This window comes from Vombatus ursinus, unplaced genomic scaffold (assembly GCF_900497805.2).
Source record: "Vombatus ursinus unplaced genomic scaffold, bare-nosed wombat genome assembly UNPS02014973.1, whole genome shotgun sequence".
Classification (NCBI taxonomy): Eukaryota; Metazoa; Chordata; class Mammalia; order Diprotodontia; family Vombatidae; genus Vombatus; species Vombatus ursinus.
The window spans coordinates 788,161-809,923 of NW_020954751.1; the positions used below are offsets into that span (position 1 = coordinate 788,161).

Here is a 21,763-nt window from a genome sequence, read left to right on the forward strand (position 1 = left end):
TTAAATGCCAACTGAATATCTGCCAGTCACTTTACCAAACCACGGTGACACAAAGCCAGGTTTACATTCTATTACATTCTAAATACAACTTGTACACATAGTTTCTTTTACATCTCCAGTCCCCAGAATACTGCCTGCCACATAGTAGGCATTTAAGAAATACACGCTGAATGAGGGATAGAAGAGAATGCAAAATGTATACAAAGTAAATACAAGGTAATTTGGGGGAGGGGGAGTGGCAGCAGCACCTGAGAGAATTACAAAGTTTTGAGTATTGAGGGAGGACAGAGACTCTAAGTCTGAGGGGTAAAGGTGAGGAAGGTCTGAATTCTAGGAGCAGGGGCGGGGGAGTTGTGAGGTGGTGGAGGGGAGGACGGGGGGGGGGGGGGGGGGGGGGGAAGAGAAGAACAAAGGGCCAGGAGGAGGGGAACATTTAAGCAGCCCTGTCTGGCTGGACCAGAGATTAGGTTCAGGAGAATAAAGCCTGGAAGGGTTGGCTGGAGCCAGATTTGTGTCTCTAACTCCGTATGTCTAAAACAGAACTCATTATCTTGCCCCACAAATCCACCCCTCTATCAAATGTCACTATTTCTGGCAAAGGCACCACCACCCTTCCAGTCTCTCTGGTTCACCGTTCTCAAATCCTCACTCTCTCTCTTCCCAGCCAAGCAATCAGTCTCTGCTCACATAGCCACCACTTTATTTCAGGCTATCATTACTACTTCTACCTAGATTATCTCAGCAGCCTCCCAATTGGGTCTTCCTGCCTCAAGCCTCTGCACTCTCCATCCATCCTCTGCATAGCTGCCAAAGAGATTCCCCCTTAAGCTTGGGTCTGACCACATCATTCCTCTATGAAAACAAACTCCAATGTCTCCCTATTGTCTCTATGATAAGATACAAATTCCTGTTTAGCCTTTAAAACTTTTCACAAACTGGCTTCAATCTATTATGCACCCTTATTACACAGTAATCAGTCCCCTGCTTCTAGGACTCTATGGTCCAGACAAATGAGCTTCTCTTTTCCTCACACATGGCACTCTATCACCCATTTTTATGCCTTTGCACTGACCATCCATCCCCTTTACCTGGAATAATCCCCATCCTTACCTCTATCTGGTATAGCCCTTTACTTCTTTCAAGAGGCAGCTCTTTCTGATTTCAGCCCCTCCACCCTACCCACCTGCCAGCATAACCCCCTCTAACTACAATGGATTAAATAATACTGCTCCTTTCCCTAAATTCTATTCCTACCACAGAATTAGGGTGTTTAAATTCCTTTTATTATAATGGATGTCTTAATGTGTTAATATTTTAAGTAGCCTTATGTTAAAAAAAATGAATTCTGGAAAACATTTTAAAAAACCTTTTGAAATTCTGAAGTTAAGAATGAGGATGACAGATTTTTGCATGTTAGTAACCGACCCTGGGTACCCAGCCTGGGGGACTGGACAACCAGGAGGAGCCCACAGAGAGGAGCACACCAGGATCAGCCCCAAGAGGTACAGCCCAGTGAAGACTTACCCACAGTTTCAGCTGGCAGGAAGGGACACACGATGAGAAAGTTCAGGATACACAATTGATACAAAAAGGAAAATAAAAAAGTCAAACTGGTATTCCAGCATTATTCCTACCTTTCTTGTGTTAATAACTCAGGGAATGGCATTTCTGTTGACATGACACAGGGACTTAACTACCCAAGGAGGCAAGGTGATTTAAGGTTCAATTTCTTGCTGGTGATTCATATTTTTAAGTCAACTTTTTTTTTTGGTCCTTTTCATAAAGTGACAACTTACTCTTCATGTGTATAATATTTTTCTACCTCTGAACAAAATAAGTCTTTTTAAGAAGAGACAAAGGCTCCAAGATAAGAGGTCGCACTGGATGCTTTTTTAGGTCCAGCACAGAATAACTAGATGACTTAGATGACCAAAGTCCTTCCTGTCTCTAATATTTTATAATTCACTACAATATATAAACAGAAATGTTAGATAATGCCCCAATACAATGTCAAACTTGGAGGTAGGGTAGTAAACTGAGGAATGAAAGAAAAGAATAGACAGGAAGGGTCAAAATGGAAGCAAAGGCTTAATTACCCTGTTTGGTTTTAGTATGGATTTCGGAGAATCACTACTTCCTTCCTTCAACTCAGCTGAAGGACCATCTTCTACAAGAAGCCTTTTTCCCTAATCCCCCTGAATGCTAGTGACTTTCCTCCCAAACTACTTTGTTTTTTCCTACCTCATATGTATTTATTTATTTTTATCCATACATATACAGGATAGTCCCAAAGTCTCACTGCAATTAGAAGCTATTAAAATAGCTTAAAATGTATGAAGACTCTGGGGACATATATATGTATGTACAGAGTCATGCGGTCTCCTCAATACAACACTGACTAAAAGCAGGGATTGTTTCATTTACCTAGCCCAATGTCTTAGTAAAGGCTTACTGACTGAGACAGTACTGTATAGTAACTTCAGTAATAGGATGCAAGGGTATTCATTCCTTCATTAAGTTCATAGCATTCCCTTTATTTCCACCGGTGAAAAATTATTTGAATGATTCCTCTGGTTCCTGTGGTTCTAATTAAAATGGTTCCATTTTCTGCCTTAAAAAGTTTCTAAACAAACAAACAAACAAACAAACAGTTTCTCTGCTAGGTTTCTAGAAGCTTATTCTTGAAACAGGTTTCATTATAACTAATCTTAAAATGAAAACTGTGGCCAAGAGAGGGGTCAAGTGAAATAAACAAATATACTGCTGGCCTCCTCAGTTGAGAGACAAGGAGGTGTGAAGCAAATGGGCTAACTGCTTCTTACTCTCCCACTTCTCTAGTTAGAAGGTGACAGTTAACTTCAGGATTCAAAAGGACAGCTAGCCAGACTAGTATACCTTTTTCTGGAGGAAATGTGGCATGGTGGCTAGCATGCTGGACCTGCAGCTGGGGAAAACTGGGTTCAATTCCCACTTGAGACACTGGCTCTGTGACACTGACGTTCTCTGAGCCTCAGTTGCCTCATTTGTAAAATAGGGATAATAACCTTCACAGGGTTGCTGTGAGAAGCAAATGAGGTAATATAAAGTTTCCAAATCTTAACAAGCATTATATAAATGTGAAATATAATTAATACTACTTATCTCCTAAGGTTGTTCTGTGGATAAAATGAGATAATTTTTGTTAAGTGCTTGGCAAACCTTAAAGTGCTTTATAAATGCTAGGTGCTATCCTCATTATTATTAATAACTAATTATTGACTAATAAATATTAAACAATTGACAATGTTATCAATAACTAACACTGATGTAAACAATGAAGATAACAGTAATAACCTCTAAGTTTCCTTTTGCTACTCTGCAGTTTGTTTTTGAGTTGTTTCAGTTGTTTCCAACTCTCTGTGACCCCATGTGGAGTTTTCTTGGCAAATTTGAGTATATTATGAAACCCAACTACAGGATGAAGAAGAGATGCTATTCAAAGCCATTCTATGCTGTCAATATATTATACGAGTCTCTTAAGGCACATATGATTATTTCTGGAGAGCAGGTGTATTAAGGATAGTCACTATTTTCTCATCACTAACTCTCTATGAAACATTGTTGGCCACAAAGGCAGATGGCGACCTGTCATCCTCTAGGTCCCAGGAGCACTCTTAAGACAACAATATATCACAGAAAAGCCAGACAATACTGAAGGGAAAACTACAGGTATGAGAATGTTTGCATGCTTTCATAGAACTGTGTGATCTGGCAGGCAGACCTGAGGGCTGCTCTTGGCTTTATGTTAAAATCAGTGGTTATTTCTATATTGTGATAGATCGATAAAGTCTCACCAATGGGAGTACTCCCTCTAACGGAATAATCCGAACCCTCATAATCATCTCATTGTGTGCCATGCTCATTCATCTATGTCTTTCTGCCAATCCTTCATTCTCCTCCCAGCTCTTCTTCTGACTTTCGCTGCACCTCACGTTCATGACCCCTGTACTACTGGCTCATCACCCCTTCAGTGCCTGGGGTCTCTGCCCTCGAACAGCCTATCATTCCCTTTCCTCCCCCAAACCCCCATAGAATATCTTTCCATAAGCCCTGCCCCCTCTTCTCCCAGTAGGAAGTACTTCCTGGAGCCTCTGTTTTGCAGAAAGGCCTAGGCTGGCCTGCCTTCATTTCACTCCCTGCTGTAGTCCTGATTTTCTTCAGATTTCACAACTGTGTCCCTGACTTAGGTACCTTCAGCCCTCCCTCCTCCCCTTTTTAATTCCCTTTTGTATGGTGTCTTCTCCCACTGAAATGTAAGCTCCTTGAGGACAGGAGCTGTCTTTCTTTTTTCTTTTTTTTGCTTGTATTTGAATTTTCTAGCACTTATCACAGTGGCTGGCACAGAGTTAATATTTCTTTCCTCTCTCCCTCACTCCCTTCCCACCCTCCCTCTCTTCTTTCCTTCCTTCCTCCCTCCTCTCTTTCTTTCCCTCCTTCCCCTACCTAACACACTGAAGACCCCCATTAGTTCTTTTTACTATCTTATGGGTATGTTACCTACCCCTCACTCTGCCTAGATGACCAACCCACCTCTCCTTTTCTGATTACCCAAGACTTCTCAAAGGGATATTTTATGTCCCTTTTCATACGTGGTTCATTGCTGATAGTGACCTGTAGTCTGCCCCTCCCCTTTCCCTGACCAGGCATTTTTGCATTGTCCTCTGAGCCAACTGGAATTTTGAATCTTCTGTCCTTTCACAGCAGGAGGATATTTAACCGTGAGTACAACTAAATCAGGTTTTTATTTTTCAAAAGGCCTGAAAGAACTACCCTTAATGAGACTTCTACGCTAAGTTACAGAGAGGGCTATGATACGAGTCAACAGCATTTAGTAAGTGATCACTGTGTTCCAAACCCTGTGCTAAGCACCTGGGACACCCAGATAGGTAAAAGTCAACACTGAAGACACTGAAGGGCAACATGATACCACTGTAGGTAGAAAAATGGTGGATTTATAGTCAGAGGGCCTGAACTTGAAATCCAGCTCTGCCATGTACTACTGAGCTGACCATCACTTACTTCACTGGGTCTCAATTTCCTCATCTGTGAAATCAGAGTTGGGATAGATGACCTCTATCTAAGGTTTCTCCTAGAAACCTAGAGCTATGATCCTATATCATGGATTCTTGAAGTATGCAATATGAAAGACTCTACTGTTAAACAGTAAATACTTAAGAAATGCTTTATCAATTTCTCATCTAAATAAAATGAATATTGCATGAACAATACTAAAGGGGTGCTGGAATGTATAGTAAAAGCCCAATTAACTGGAACCTACATGATCAGGCATTTAAATGAATTGAAACTTTCTATCTGCATTCATTTTTAAAAGAAATAGGCAAACACCCATGAAAAATCACTAATATCAAGGACTTGTTTTAACCCACTTCTAGTATATGATCTGGAGTTGGTTTAGCCCAATTTCCTACATTCCATTTATACTACTACTACTACTACTACTACTACCACCACCACCACTACCACCACCACCACCACCACTACCACCACTACCACCACCAGCCAACAGCTAACATTTATATAGCATTTACAATGTGCCAGGCACCTTGCTAAGTGCTTTACAATTATTATCTCATTTGATCCTCACAACAACCTTGGGAGGTAGATGCTATTATTTTCTCCATTTTATAGATGAGGAAACCAGAGCACAGAGAGGTTAAGGGACTTGCCCAGGACCACACAGCTAGTAAGTATCTAAGGCTGGATTTAAACTCAGGTCTTCTTTACTACTACTATTACCACCATCATCACTATATTACTACTACTACTGCTAGCACCATCATCACTACATTATTACTACTACTACTACTACTAGCACCATCACTACTACCACCCCTATTGCAACTACTACCAACATCATCACTACATTACTACTACTACCATTATTACTACCTACTACTACTACTAGAACCATCACCACTATTACTTCTACTACCACCACCACCACTCTTATTTTTACTACCACTACCACCACCACTACTACTACCACCATGACCATGACCACGACCACAACCACTAATAATAACAACAGCCGAACATTTATATATAGCCTACTATAGGCCAGGTGCTATGCTAAGAGCTTTACAAATATTATCTCATTTTATCCTCACAACCACCTTGGGAGGTAGATGCTATTATTATCTCCATTTTACAGATGAGGAAACTGAGGCAAAATCAGGTTGAGTGACTTTTCCAAGGTCACACACAGCTAGGAATAGCGTGAGGATGGATTTGAACTCAGGTCTTCCTAACTTCAGGCCCAGTATGCTATCCTGCCACTTACCTGCCCCGTTTATGTGCTTTTACATATAAACAAAATCACAAAGAAACTCAGAAACTTTTACAAAAAGAATTCATGTTCAGAATGATGATCCTAAGGCATTCAAAGAGATTCTAAATCAAAGGAATATTCAATTATGCTTCCCCTACTGCACAAAATCAGGCAAAAGAAAATATATTTTATAAACATTTTTAACCAAGGCTGACCTGTTGTTTTCTACATCATCCTTACTACATCTAAAAATCGAGCTAATCAAGACACTCATTCTCTTCCCCAGAGCTGACTGATCTTCTTCCTGTCGTAAGACAATCACTGCAGCTCTCCACCCATTCTATGTGAAGATGGCCTAGTAATCTGGGCAAGCTGTTACACAGAAGTCCACCTCCAAGCGAGGAGTTTCTCGTCTTGAAAAAGGGACACTGAGGCTAGAAGACCCTAACATGAAAATAAGGAAAAGAAATTCTCCAGAATGGATGCAGAATTCAGATGCAAGGATGAATTAACATCAGGGTCTGAGCTGGAACTGGGGTTCTTGCCTCATCTCTGCCAAATTCCCAAAGCTTTCTTAATGCTAAGAATTGTCAAACCAATCAGTGAATAAACATTCATTAAGCACATACTATGTGTATCTGGCACTATGCTAAATACTGGAGATACAAAGAAAAGCAAAAGACAGTCTCTGCTCTTCAAGACATCACTGTCAAGTGGGGGAGATGACATGAAAGCAACAGTGTAAAAACAAGACAAATATAGGATAAATTGGAGGTAATCAACAGAGGGAAGGAGTTGGCACTAAGGGCCATCACAAAAGACTTCTCACAGAAGTGGGGGATTTAGCTGAGACCTGAAGGAAGTGAAGAGGTGGAGATGAGGAGACAGAATATTTCATAGCCTTAGCATAACCCTCTTAGCTCAAAACCTACAAGCTCTTACAATTACCCTGGTAGACATATTTCACTTAGAGTGGCCTCCCTTTCCACTAAGGTTTCATATTTTCAGGGCAGGAATGTAGGGATGGTCCTCAACTCTTTACACAGAAATTCCATTCGTCAATGCCAATCAACAAACCATCCATACCTACTCTTATGGAGTAGCCTGGGGACAATTTAAGGTTAAGTGACTTGCCCAGGATCACACAGCTAGTATATATCTGAGGTCCAGCCTGAACCTAAGTATTCCTGATTCCAGGGCTAATCTTCATGCTGTCTGCTTTGCCACACGGCCTTGCTTTCACTACCTTAAAGTGCTAATATTACACATAATGGCATTTAAATATTTTTTCAGCAGTCAATATTATTGACCTTTGACCTCCTATAAAGTATTACTAATATTACCAGTAGACATGGGTGTCAACCTCTAGTTCCCAGTATCCCTGTTAAAACACACTGATTCAGCAAACACTTATAAGTAGCCCAGGCTGTGCAAGGAACTGTCCTAGGTGCTGAGTATAAAGAAAACAAAAAGATGGTCCCCCAGTTTCGATGGGATGGGCTTCCATTCTTTTGTGTAGATCTATTTAAAAAGAGCCAGTTAATCAATGGTCAGGAGAAACTGGAGGTATTTGAATATCTGAAAATCTATAGGAAATATGAATGGGTGGAACTCAGGCCATTTTTTACTTTAAAAACAAATTACATTTTTAAACATAGGTTAAATAACTTCACAAATTTTAGACACACAAAATCATAAAAACCTTCTTAAAACCTATCATAGTTTATTATTTCACATCATACCTAACATTTTAATTTAAATTAAATTAAATTTAATTCCTTTTAATTTCTTAATAAGGGACTTTTTTGGTAAGAAAGCAGCAGTGAGGAGAAGAGAATAGTCATCTGTTTGTCAGTTATTTTCCCTTGCAATGTTGTTGTTTTTTCCTAGAAAAAGACAAGGGATGTTTCTTACACTTTTCTTCTAAACTTAAAAGCATCCAGCACATCTGGGCACGAAGTACCTTCTCAATGAATACTTGGGGAATGATTTAAATGTTCCATTAAGTATAAATCTGTGATTTCCAAATCAGTGTCAAATGGGAGAATCTGGTCAGTTTCCTCCATGGATTAAGGACCTTCTGACACTTTTAAGAATCTCTGAAAAGTGGATTCAGACAGATTTGTTTTCATACCCATTTCCTCTAGCTCTCAGTTCCTAAAGCACTAGATGAGTTCAGAGTGGGGGATTAGGAGATGGAGGGATATGCAGTGAATTGAGGCAGACACATTAACAAATGCCTGTTACTTGTGAGTTGTAGGGGAAAAATTATTACGTCCTACTTGGAACAATCTTCAAAAATAGGAAAGGAAAAATTTCCAAATCAAAACAAATAGATTGGGAGCACTCTATCTCTAGAAGGTAATTAATATTAAAGTAGGGACGAAGACAGGTTGGAGGATAACGCTTCAATAAACATTGCATCTCAAAAGAATCTCCTTTTGTCTCCGACTTCCTTTCAAGACTTGGCTCAAATTCCACTTTATGCAAGAGGCCTTTCCTGAGTCTTTCTACTGCTAGCTAGTGCCTCTCCAGTGAGATTATTTTCCATTTACACTGGATGTACCTAGTAGGTACATGCTTATTTGCATGTCATCTCCCCCATTAGAATGTAAGCTCCTTGAAGGCAGGCATCATGTTTTTGCTTTTCTTTGTATCGTCAGGACTTAGCACAGTGCCTGACACATAGTAGGCACTTGATAGATGCTTACTATGTTGAAAAGTGTCTGACTGGACAAGTACCTGGGATTTTGTTTTTCTTCCTATTCTCATTCCATAAAGATCCTAGAATGACTTAAATTGTAGAAAGTTTAACTAGTCTATCAGTCAACTAGCATTTATCAAATGCCTACTACGTACTAGGCACTGTGCTAAACACTGGGGATACCAAGAAAAGCAAAAAAACAATGAAGTGCCCACTCTCAATTAATGGAGGAGACAATGGGCAAACAACTAGGTATAAACAAGATATATACAGGATAAATTATGGGTAATCTCAGAGGAAAGGCACTGAGATTAAGGTGACCAATGTCCAAGTGACCTTGGGAAAATCACTTTTATTCTCTGGGCTTCAGTTTCTTTATCTGGAAATTTAGGAGGTAAGATTAGATGACCCCTAAGATCTCTTCTACATTTAAATCTATTATTTTAAGTGAGGAGCTATGTACCTATTACCTGAAGGACCAGACTTTGTGATTTAAAAACATCAAAAGTAATTGAAGGTGGAAAGAGAGTTAGATTTGGAGCCTGAAGTCCTGGGTTTGAACTCCAGCACTTTTACTTATTGCCTGTGTGACCTTGAAAAAGGCTCGGAGTGGCAGAGGAGTATACTGGATCTGGAAGGAGAGAATCTGAGTGCCAACTTTTGTTCTCTCACTTACCTGTGTGACCTTAATGATTTCACCTCTTTGGAGTTTGGTTTCCCCATCTATATAATGGGGAGGGGAGCTGGCCCCTGATTTCCCTTCCAGTTCTCGATCTAATGATCCTATAACTTAAGCTTCAGTTCTTGACCTAGAAAATGAGGGGTTTGGACTAGATGACCCCTGGAATTCCTTCCAATTCTAAATCCATATGTTTGCTCTCTCCCAAGCAAGAACACTGAAGGTTCCAATTAGTGTCTCAACTGCACATTCTCTTGTTTTTTGGTGGTTTGGATTTATATTACTTTCTTTCCTATTCGTAGATCTAGTTGAAAAGAAAATATTAATGATCTTTAGAAAGGTTCACCTCAGAAGTCTCAGTCTAATCATGAGTAAGAAATAAGTGGTATGAGGATAATGTAAAGAAACCAATCCTCATAAGCCACATATTTTTTTAAAAGTCTCATTAATTTAAAGTCACTCTGCATAAAGTACTAACAAATATCTCAAGAATTTACCCACAGGGCAGCTTCAAGGATAATTCTACCACAAGTTCCTGAAGGTCCTTTTCTCCAGTAAAGAGGAGAAAGAACACAGGGCTCAAACTAAGTCTGCCAAGTAATGGCTGTGTGACCTTGGATAAGTCACTCACCTCTCTACATTTCAGCTCCTCCTTCATAGGAAGAGCCTATGCCTCTTCCATAAAACGAGATCAGACTAATATAGGGCTTCTTAGCTTTGTTTGTGGCATGGACCCCTTTAGCAATCTGGTGAAGTTTATAGACCAGATCCATTCTTAGAATGTTTTAAAATATGTTCAATAAAATACATGGGATTACAAAAGGAGTCAATTATATTGAAATACAGTTACTGAAATATAAAAAAAAACAACCCAACTTCATAGACTCTACATTAAGAACACTTGGACTAGATGATTTCTATGGTTCTTTTCCAACTCTAATATGATGGGATTCTATGGATCATGAAAACTTCTCTGAATTACTGAAACATTTTAAGTCTTTTTCCCTGCTCACCCCAAGGTCCTATTCTCAGTGACGCCTTTTCAAAGGAGACTCCTTCTTGTTAGCTGGTTCAGTATCTTATACAAAACAGACTAGGGACAAATGAAGCTTTGATACATGATACACAGAGCCAATCATCTGTCATGGACCTGGATGTGGAATGGATGCAGAACAATGCTTGGAAAGTGATCGGAAAGTAAGGTAAGCCCTTGCTGAGGCTGTTTTGTAATGTGCCTTCATATTACCAAGTGCTATGTGTATAATTGCAAGCCATCCCAGAAACAACATCCGGCTTCCATTGCAGTCATTTTATGAATCTTACAAGATTTAATAGAGGGTTAGGAGATTATAGGCTGTGAAAGATGGAGGAGAAAATAGGATGATTTCTGCTATAATTACTACTGAACATTTGCATAAAGGCTTTTATGCATTATCCCAAGGCTTCTAGGAAATTTATAGGTTTCATTACCCTGCACAATAGGCAGAGATATTGTCAGCTTTTGAAGACAAAAAGAAGAAAAATCATACATCGTTTTAATCACGCCTTACATTAATATAAATTCTGTACCTAGAGGTCCAAATTCTGTTTAACCACATGTGGACATGTAGGAAGTGGGACATTATACAGAACATATCCCAGAAAATTAAATATTTTTCACATTTCAGATAGAAAATTGCCATCATTTTCTTCATGTGAAAATATCAGTGATGGAATTGTAAGGATTACCTTTTTTGGCCTTCTTCTGAAGTTTCAGTGTATCTGATGACTTCTTTTTTATCTCTTGGCGAGCTTTCTTGTACTCTTAAAAAAATAGAGAGGGTTTTTAGTATACTTCAACTTGAAAAATGTCAATAGGGAACAAATATTTACTTTGTGGTGAAAAGTTCAATAATACAACATAACCGATTAACAATTTTATGCATAGATTACTGTAAAAAAAATACCTTAGGTTAACATTTTGAAACAGAGGAGTTATTAAATCCAAGACAGAGTAAGCTGGAGATAATCAACAGAAGGAAGACACTGGAAGTAAGAGGGATGAGGAAGGCCTTTTGCAGAAGATGGAATTTGAACCAAGTCTTAAAGGAGGTCATGGAAGCCAGGAAGCAGAGGTAAGGAGGGCAGGTATATTCTAGGCATACAGGTACAGCCAGTGAAAAGTCCTTGAGTTGGGAAATGGAAGGTCACATGTGAAGAAAAGTAAGCAGGTCCGAGGAGCTAGACTGTACAGTTCATGAAGGACAAAAAAGGTAAATTGAGTCAGATTATAAAAGGCTTTAAAAGTAAAACAGTGGATTTCAAATATGATCCCAGAGGTAAAAAGAATCCACTGGTATTTGTTGACTTTGAGAGGGGATTGAGATAAAAAAGTGACAAGGTCAAATTTACTTTGGCAGTTAAGTGGAGGATGGCCTAGAATGGGGAAAAGACCTAAGGCAGGGAGGCCAATTAGAAGGCTACTGAAATAGTCCAGGCAACAGGTGATGAGGGCCTATACTAGGGTTATGACTGTGTGAGTGGAGAAGACTAGTTGTGAAGTTAGAAATGATAAAAACTGACAACAGATCAGATATGGGGGGTGAGTAAGATCGAGCAGTTGAGGACAGCACCAAGGTTGAATCTTAGGTAACTCAGAAGTTTGGCTTCTGAGTTAAGTTACCCTTAATAGTAACAGAAAAGTTGAGAAAAGGAAACGATTTGGGAGAAAAGATAAAGATTTCTGTTTTGGACATGTTGAGTTTGAGTTGCCTATGGGGCATCTACCTTGAGATGGCCAAAAGAGACAGTTGGTCATAAGGGACTTTCGTTGCTGTTCAGTTGTGTCTGACCCTTTGTGACCCCATTTTTTTCTTGACACTGGAATGGTTTGCCATTTCCTTCTCCAGCTCATTTTACAGATGAGAAAACTAGGGCGAACAGGGTTAAATGACTTGCCCAGGGTCACATAGCTAGTAAGTGTCTGAGGTTACATTTGAACTCATGAAGATAATTCTTCCTGCCTCCAAGCCCAGAACTCTATCCACAGCACCACTTAGCTGCTCCAACAAGGGGCTGGAGTTCAGGAAAGAGACTAGGGCTAGATGTCTAGATTTGGGAAGCATCTGCATAAAGATAATCATTGAATCCATGGAAGCTCATGAGATCACCAAGAGAAGGAGTACAGGGTTAGAAGAGGGTCAAGGACAGAGACTTAGGGAATACCTGCACTTAATGGAAACTAAGAAGAAGCAAAATGGATCAGCAGGAGGAGAACCAGAAGAGAGTAGTATCACAAAAACCTAGGGAGGACAGACTATACCAGAAGAGAAGGTACTCAAAAGGATAAGAGACTGGGGAGAGGTCAAGATGGAAGAGGACTAAGAAACAGTCACCGAGAGTGACTGGTCTCTTTAGACAGGGAAGTTAGTAGTTGGATGATAAAATCAGAAGTTACACTGCTGAGGGTCTAGAAGTGAGTGAGCAAAAAGATAGAAGGCACCTTGTGTGATAGGACAGTAGCCAGCAGAGATGGTAGGATCCAGTGAGGGTTTTTTTAAGGATAAAGTAGACATGAGCAATTTGGGAAAAGCCAGAAAGGAAGTTTCTCAAGAGTAGGCGATGTTTTGTTCTCTCTACTGCTATCCCTAGTGCCTAGCAAAGTGTCTGACATATAGTAGGAGCTTAACAAATACTTGATTCAAAGGTGTAATCAGCTAATGGGGAAGAAGTCCAAGGAATAAACTGTATGATCCTTGGTAAGTCACGTAATTTCTCTGGGATTCGATTTTCCTTATATGTAAAACAAGAAAGTTGGACTTGATGGTCATCTAGGACTAAGTCATATAAAACTATAATTTGGTCATTGGAGATTAGCTTTACCAAATAGAGACAATGGTAAATGAGGAAGAGAATTCCAAGATGAAGAGTGGTTTACACCACAGTACTTTAATGATTTATGATCTTATCAGTATGGGTACTCCCCTTCCATCAAGACTTAACTAAATCCCTTCACGCCTTAATACAGATGATATTCTGAGAGTTGCCATGCCTGAACAATTAATCACTTGTGTCCAATCTGCTGAAGAACTTGGAATTTGGCAAGGTTCATCCTTCACAGATAATGTAGTTCACTTCACCCATTTCTTCTACCTTGGTAGGGCCTGATAAAGCTTGGGCTTTCCTGGTGAAACCAAGGATTAATCCAAGCTCATTAAATTAATCTACATAAAAATCCTCCTTAAAGTCTTCCTCCAATGCCTCATGGTGGTATGCTAGTAACTCTGGGTTCTCAAAAGGCTATGCCAAAAGCGAACAAGATCTCCAGTTCCTATTGATATATAATCTTGGAACAGTGGATACAGGGTTGGGCTAGGAGTCAGGGAGATATAAGCTCAAATTCTCTCTCTGACATTATCTGGTTGATTCTGAGCAAATAATTAAACCTGCCTCAGCCTTAGCTTCCTCTTCTATAAATGGAAGTGCCTTTTCTGTATTTTATTGATGTTAGCAATTAGAAATATAAATTTTCCCCTAAGGATCACTTTGGCTGCATCCATAAATTCTGGTATGTTGTCTCACTGTTGTCATTTTCTTTAATGAAATTATCTATTATTTCTATGATTTGCTCTTTGACTCACTTGTTTTCTAGGATTAGATTATTTAATTTCCAATTAATTTTTAATCTCCCTTTCCACTGACCATTATTGAATGTAATTTTTATTGCATTATGATCTGAACAGGATGTATTTAATATTTCTGCTTTTCTGCATTTGGTTGTGAGGTTTTTGTGTCCTAATACATAGTCAATTTTTGTGTAGGTGTCATGTACTACTAAGAAAAAGGTATATTCCTTTCTATTCCCATTCAATTTTCTCCAGAGAGCTATCATATCTAACTTTTCCAGAATTTTATTCATCTCCTTAACTTCTTTCTTGTTTATTTTTTGGTTAGATTTATCTAGTTCTGCGAGGGTAAAGCTGAGGTCCGCCACTAGTATAGCTTTATCTATTTCTTCTTGTAACTCATTCAACTTCTTCAACAATTTAGGAGCTACACCATTGGGTGCATATATATTTAGTAATGATGACTTCATTGTCTACAGTACCTTTCAGCAAGATACAGTTTCCTTCTTTATTTCCTTTAATTAGATTTATTTTTGTTTCTGCTTTGTCTGAGATTATGACTGCTACTCCTGCTTTCTCTGCTTCAGCAGCAGCACAATAAATTACACTCCAGCCCCTTATCTTTACCCTGTGTGTGTCTCTCTGCTTCAAATGTGCTTCTTGTAAATGACATAATGTAGGATTCTGGTTTTTAATCCATTCTGCTATCTGCTTTGGTTTTAGGGGTGAGTTCATCCCATTCACAAGGTTATGTGAATTATAGTTATGATAATTAACTGTGTATTTCCCTCCATGCTATTTTTCTATTGTTGTATTCCCCTTTCTCTTACTCCCATCTTTTCCCTCCTCACAAGTGTTTTACTTCTGATCACTGCCTTCTCAATATGACCTCTCTTTTATCAGTCCTCCCTCCCTCTTCTATTATCCCCATCCTCTTTTACTTTCTTAAAGGTAAGACAGATTTCTATATCCAACTGTGTATGTTATTCCCTCTTTGAGCCAATTTTGATGACAGTAAGGTTTAAGCTTTGCCTGCCGCGCCCACCCCCCCAGCTTCTCCTCCATTATAATAGCTCTTTCATGCCTGTTTTATGTAGGATAATTTACCTCTTGCAATCTCTCCCTTTCCTTCCAGTGCAACTTTCTTTCTCACCTCTTCATTTTTTTAGGGTATCATCCCATCAAAGTCACCTTATATCCATACCCTCTGTCTACATATATTCCTTCTAATTTCTCTTACAGTAATAAAGTTATTAAGAGTTACAAATATTATCTTGCCATATAGAAATATAAACAGTTTTAACCTTACTGAATTTCTTATGTTTTCTCTTTCTTGTTTCTATTTTACCTTTTTATGTTTCCCTTGAGTCATGTATTTGGAGGTCAAATTTTTTATTCAGCTCTGGTCTTTTAATTAAAAATGCTTGAAAGTCATCTATTTCGTTAAATATTCACTTTTCCCCAGAAACATTACACTCAATTTTGCTGTGTAGGTGATTCTTGGTTGTAATCCTAACTTCTTTGCCTTCTAGTATATCATATTCCAAACCCTCTGGTTCTTTAATATGGAAGCTGCTAAATCTTAGGTAATCCTGACTATAGCTCCACAACATTTGAATTATTTCTTTTTGGATGCTTGCAATATTTTCTCCTTGTTCTATGAGCTCTAGAATTTGGCTACGATGTTCCTAGGAGTTTTCAGTTTGGGATCTCTTTCAGGTAGCAATCGGTGTATTCTTTCAACTTTTATTTTGTCTTCTGGTTCTAATATATCAGGGCAGTTTTCTTTGATAATTTCTTGAAAGATGTTGTCCAGGCTTTTTTTTTTGTCACGGCTTTCATGTAGTCCAATAATTCTTATATTATCTCTCCTGAATCTATTTTCTAGGTCAGTTGTTTTTCCAATGAGAAATTTCACATTTTCTTTTTTTTTTTTTTTACTTTTTTGATTTTGTTTTGTCTTATCTTGATGTGTCATAGTTATTAGTTTCCACTTGTTCAATTCTAATTTTTAAGGAATTATTCTCTTTAGTTAACTTTTGTATTTCCTTTTCCATTTAGCCAATTCTATTTTTAGGGAGTTATTCTTCTGGATAGAGTTTTGTGTATCTTTTCTCACACTATTGACTTTTTTCATGATTCTCTTACATTACTCTCATTTCTTTTCCCAATTTTTCTTGTGCTTGTAATTTGCTTTTTAAAATCCTTTTTAAGCTCTTCCAAGAATTCCTTTTGGGCCTGACATGAAATTACATTTTTCTTTGAGACTTCACAAGCAGCCAAAGATTATGCCTTGATCCTCCCTATCACCATAGTAACTTTCTATAGTCAAGCTCTTTTTTTGGTGTTGGTTTTTTTTTGCTCATTTTTTCTGCCTTTTTTTGTGACTTGGTGTTTTTATGTGAAAGTTAGGCTCTGGTCCTGCACTGTCCCAAGCTTTTTGTGCTAGGACTCTGGGGTCTTACTTGATGGCTTTCACTGGGCTTCAGGGCTTAGCTGCTTGCCTTCTCTGGAGGGTAGGCTTCCTTTCTGGCTTGTACTCAGTGGTGAGACCTCCCTGTTGGCCTCTCCTGGGTGCGGGGTTTAGCTGCTGGCCTGTTCCAGTGATGGGGCCTTGCTGCTGGGTTGACAACACTAACAGAGTCCTTCTGGTGGCTGGCCCTAGGGGAGGGAATCTTGCTGATGGTCTGTCCCAGGGGTCGGAGCCTTGGTGCTAGGTTGCTATGGAAACAGGTGCTCTCTGCTAGCAGGCCCTAGAGAAATAATTTTGTTGCTGATCTATCTGAGGGGTAGGGCCCTACTGCTGGGTTGTTATAGAAACAGAGTCTCTCCGCTGGAAGGCTCCAGGGGCAGGGTGATACTGCCCAGCCCTGGGGTGGGGCTTCACTACTGGTCAACAATGGGGTCAAGGCCTCACTGGTGGCTTGTGCTGGGGATGGGCTTCCTGGAATGGGACCTTGCTGTACTGCACAGACTGCTCACTTGCCTAGGGGGCTGCTGGTCTGCAGGAGGGAGGGGCTTTGTGGATTGCCCCAGGCTTGGAGCCTTGCTGCAGGCCCCCTGTTGTAAGGCTGGCTGCTGCTCTTGACCCTCGCTACCCTCCCATCTCAGTGAGATAGACTTTTCCTGCCAGGCTCATAAGATGCCTCTGCTCCTAGATCAATTCTAAGGCAGTTTTCCAGTCATTTGGAAGGGAATTTGGGAGGTTCCCTCCTCACCCCACCATCTTGGCATTGGAAGTCACCTGAAATGTCTTACTGTAGTACTTCACCTGCTGTGATTTGAGTCTAATTGAGCCAATTTTCACCAAAGCTACTAGAGGATTAAGGTATTTGCTTTTTACCTTTTTTACCCCCTCTCCCAAGAAATACCACCTAGTTGGTTATTCTCAGACATTATTAGCTTGCTGCGGGATCAGTTCCTTGCCTCATTCTGCAGTCCCCAGCACAAGACCAGGCAACTGCTAGACTCCAGCAGATATTCTGATGAACAGAGAGGCACTGGATGCCACTCACCCAGACATATCCCAAACAACCACAGAACACACAAGAAATACCTTTTGCGTGGTCTTTATCCAGTTGGTTGGCCACTTTCTTCCATTCTTCCATCTGTTCTTGAAGTGGGTTTATCAGGCAATCAATTAAAGCACTTTTACCATAAAAAGATAAAAAAAATTTCATGTCGGAAAATGCCTCAAACTTCCCCTCACCTCAACAGCTTTTCAGATTTGCAGCTGCTATGAACATAGTGAGATCCCAACCTCCTTCAAGTTCTAGCTAAAAATTCCACCTTCCACAGGAAGCCTTTCCTGATCCCCTTTAATTCAATCAATCAATTGATCAAGAAACAGGTATTAAGCACCAACTATATATCAGGCACTCTGCTAAGCATTAGAGATACAAAAAGAGGCAAAAGACAGTCCCTGCCTTCAAGGAGCTCACAATCTAATTCTGGAAACTCCCCTCAGTTAACTATCTCCAATTTATCCTGTACATAGCTGTACAAAGTTGTTTGAATGTTATCTTCCCCATTAAAATGTAAACTCTTTGAATTCTGTATTCAAAAACAGAATTTTTGCCTTTCTTAGTATCCCCAGGGTTCAGCATAATGCCTGGCACACAGTAGGCGCTAAATAAATGTTTATTGACTGGCTACCTGTGGTAATGGATGTTGAATATGGAAAATAACTAACATTTATATAACACTTTAAGGGCTACAAAGTATTTTAAATTACTGATCCTCACAGCAACCCTGTGAGATAGGTACTATCATCATACCCACTTTACAGATGAGGAAACTTCGGCTAAAAGCAGTTGAACGATTTGTCCAAAAGTCCCAAAGACAGTAAATAGCTGAGGTTAGGATTCAATTCCCAGGTCTTCCTGACTCCAAATCCTGTACTCTATTCTCAGCTGCCTAACAAGATTCACTGAAAATCATGGAAAATAAAGTAGCCAGACTTCAAATCAGTGTTACTCACTGACTGATCTTATAGATGGCTAAGAAACTATTTAAGGAGTATGGTTTGAATTTCGGCTCCTTACTTTTTCTCTGCTCATCTTTTAGTGTTGGTTCCAATAAGCGCGGATGTGGGTAAAAGGATGGAAGTTTGAGAGAGGGAAAGAATTTAAGGACCTGGATTATCCACAAACCAGATAATCAATACCTGGATGACTTCGAGCTAAACAGCAGCGTTCTATTTTCTGTACAGTTTCTACCACACACAATCTTTCTCTAAAAACTCACGCCTCTTCCCAAATTTTCTATTTCTGCTGAATGAACCATCACCTACTCACCCAGATAGCTACATAACCTCGGTGTCATCAAACGTCCTCAACTCCTCCCTCCTTTCTCTTCCCCACCATCCAAACAGTTGCCAATTCCTGTCAGTTCTACCTCCAAAACTTCCTTTTCTCCACTCACATGGCGACCACCCTCCCGCAGCCCTCATCACCCCTTGTCTGGACTATTCTAGGAGACTGCTAATTGTTCTCTCTGCCTTAGGTGGCTCTCCTCTCCAATCCAATCCTCACACAGTGAACAGACTCATATTTTTTTCTTTCTTTTTTCTTTTTTTTTGGTGAGGCAATCAGGGTTAAGTGATTTACCAGGGTCACACAGCTAGTAAGTATCTGGTGTCTGAGACTGGATTTGAACTCAGGTCCTGCTGACTCCAAGGCCAGAGCTCTATCCACTGTGCCACCTAGCTGCCCGTAGACTCCTATTTCTAAAGTATACATTTGACTATGTTATGCCCACAGCTTAGCAAATAGTAGGTGCTTAATAAGTGTTTACTGACTGATTGCCCTTTCTCAAAAAGCTTCAGTGGCTCTCTATTGCCACCAGAATGAAACACAAACTGCCCTGTCTGGCATTTAGAGCCCTTCACAATGTGACTCTAAGTTATCTTTCTTTGCTGATTTCACCTTTATCCCCTCTCCTCCTATATATTCTCTGTTCTAGTTAAAGTGGCTCAATGCACAGAGGTACGCTGATAAATGTTTAATAACCAGTTTTCCAAAAGACACACTTTCAAGTTTAATCTACATCATTTTCCTAAGTCGTCAATCAAAAAAACAATAAATCAAGCCTTGCTCTGAAGTGTTTGCTATTTATGAAGTGTAAACCCTCACAATGAAAATTCTTCAGTGGCTTCTTGTGAGGTGTAACACAGTCCTGGCTGTATACAACATTCTGTCACCCATCTCTATACCGTTGTACAGGTATGAAATTCTCTTCCTTCCTCTCTTCTATTTCTTCTAATCTCCTCAAGCACCACCTCCTATAGGAAACTTTTTCTTATCCCCTACATTGATAGCGCACCTATAACCTCCTCACCCTCATAAACTGCCTTGTATTTATTTTGTTTATTTTTGTGTTGATTTATCTGTGTCCATGTTTCTTCATAAAAATACATACACCTATTTCCTCAAAGAAAATACAAATTCCTTGAGGGCAGGAGATGCTTTTCATTTTTGTCTTTATATGTCCCAATACTTAGCACATAAATGTTTGTTGAATGAAACTGATCACATTAACAGACTATGTCACCTATCAACTACGTTTTTAGAGCAGTCACTATCCACTGAACAAAAATTAAAACACTTGATTCTTTTCTCAGCACCACATACGACATCATGCAAGTCATATAATTCAAGTTTCTCCATCCTCCCAATAGAGGTCCTATTTAGTCCTTTCCTATCTTGTGGAAATTTAGAATGCATTACAAAGTACCCTCCTTAGATGGCTTCAACAAAGTTGGTAAGGCCAAAGTCCTAGAGCAAGTACTTTTCTTCGTCTCCTCTTTCTTCCAACTATCTTTGAGTCATCAATTTTTAAAAATTTTTTTTCATCAATTTTTTTTTTAGTAGCTTTCTTTAAGTTGTCATAAAATCTCCACAGGGAAATAAGAGATTGGTGAGGTTTCATGAGGCTCTTAAGTTAAATTTTTGCACTCTACTAAGTTAAATGGATCAAATTCTCATCCACAAATTTAAGGATCTTTTGTTTATTTTTTAAACTATTCATGCAGATGAATGTAAAAAAAAAAGAATCTTAAGAGTTGACGGGTACTTCAGAAACCATGTAAATCAGCCTCTACCTAAAAGGTGCATCTTATTTGACAATCCCCTTGATAAGGAGTCATTAACCCTTCTTTTGAGGACTGTGACTGAGCAACTCACAGCTCTTGGAAAATGTCCTCTGTATTCTTGTATACATTATAGATCTGGGTTACCAAACACAACCCAAATAATAAGACTTGAGATACGATAATTCCAAGAAAAATATTATTAATTAAGGGCAATGGAAGTTTTCTATGTAATGGCCCTAAATAAAGTCAGGGTCAGAGACTCAAGGGATCCAGAACTGGAAGGATCTTCAGAGGTCACCTGGTCCAGATCTCTCCTTTTAAGGATGAGAAAATAGAGTATACAGAGGATAAATAACTTGCCCAAGGTCACACAAGTGTGGAGTGGTAGAGCTATGGTTCAAACCTGAGTCCTCTGACTCCAAATCCAGGATTCTTTCCATTCTACTTTACTGAAGCTACAAAACTAGAAAGTTCTTATTTCTGGGGAAAAAATGATTGGCAACCAGATATTAATTTATCTGGCTATCCCAGGAGTAGTTAATGACAGGAGGAATTCCCAATGACAATAAAAGTTTGGAGGCCTTAAAGCCTAGTTCTCAGAGAGCAGGACTAAAGTTTAATTTTAGGGCACCCTAATTTTAAAAACGCAGTCTATTAAATACCTAATTAAGAGGTTACTTAGAAGTCAACGACCAAATTAGCTTACCTAAAGAGTTTTAAAGTCCTTATCCTCAACTCTCACCAGGTCATATACTCTCAGCAACAAGGTAAGGGGAGTTCAGTTGGAGTCCCTTTGGAATGACTGTGCTAGACCTAAGCATTCTTTCAGGGGGCAAATTGGGGAATCTGAGAGGCA

At 39.4% G+C, this 21,763-nt stretch overlaps 1 protein-coding gene across 6 annotated transcripts in view; it reads right to left on the reverse strand.

Moving 5' to 3' along the window:
* Positions 1-21,763, reverse strand: part of LOC114030687 (metastasis suppressor protein 1) — a 226,735-nt gene that overhangs the window by 29,857 nt on the left and 175,115 nt on the right. For 3 of the 6 annotated variants that reach the window (XM_027845551.1, XM_027845549.1, XM_027845547.1), the window contains exons 6-8: positions 17,872-17,963; positions 11,440-11,514; positions 1,525-1,536 (exon numbers count right to left, since the gene is read on the reverse strand). In XM_027845551.1, the coding sequence (XP_027701352.1) occupies positions 1,525-1,536; positions 11,440-11,514; positions 17,872-17,963 (179 nt within the window). The remainder of the gene's footprint in view (positions 1-1,524; positions 1,537-11,439; positions 11,515-17,871; positions 17,964-21,763) is intronic. The other 3 variants (XM_027845552.1, XM_027845550.1, XM_027845548.1) reach the window with 1 other exon arrangement.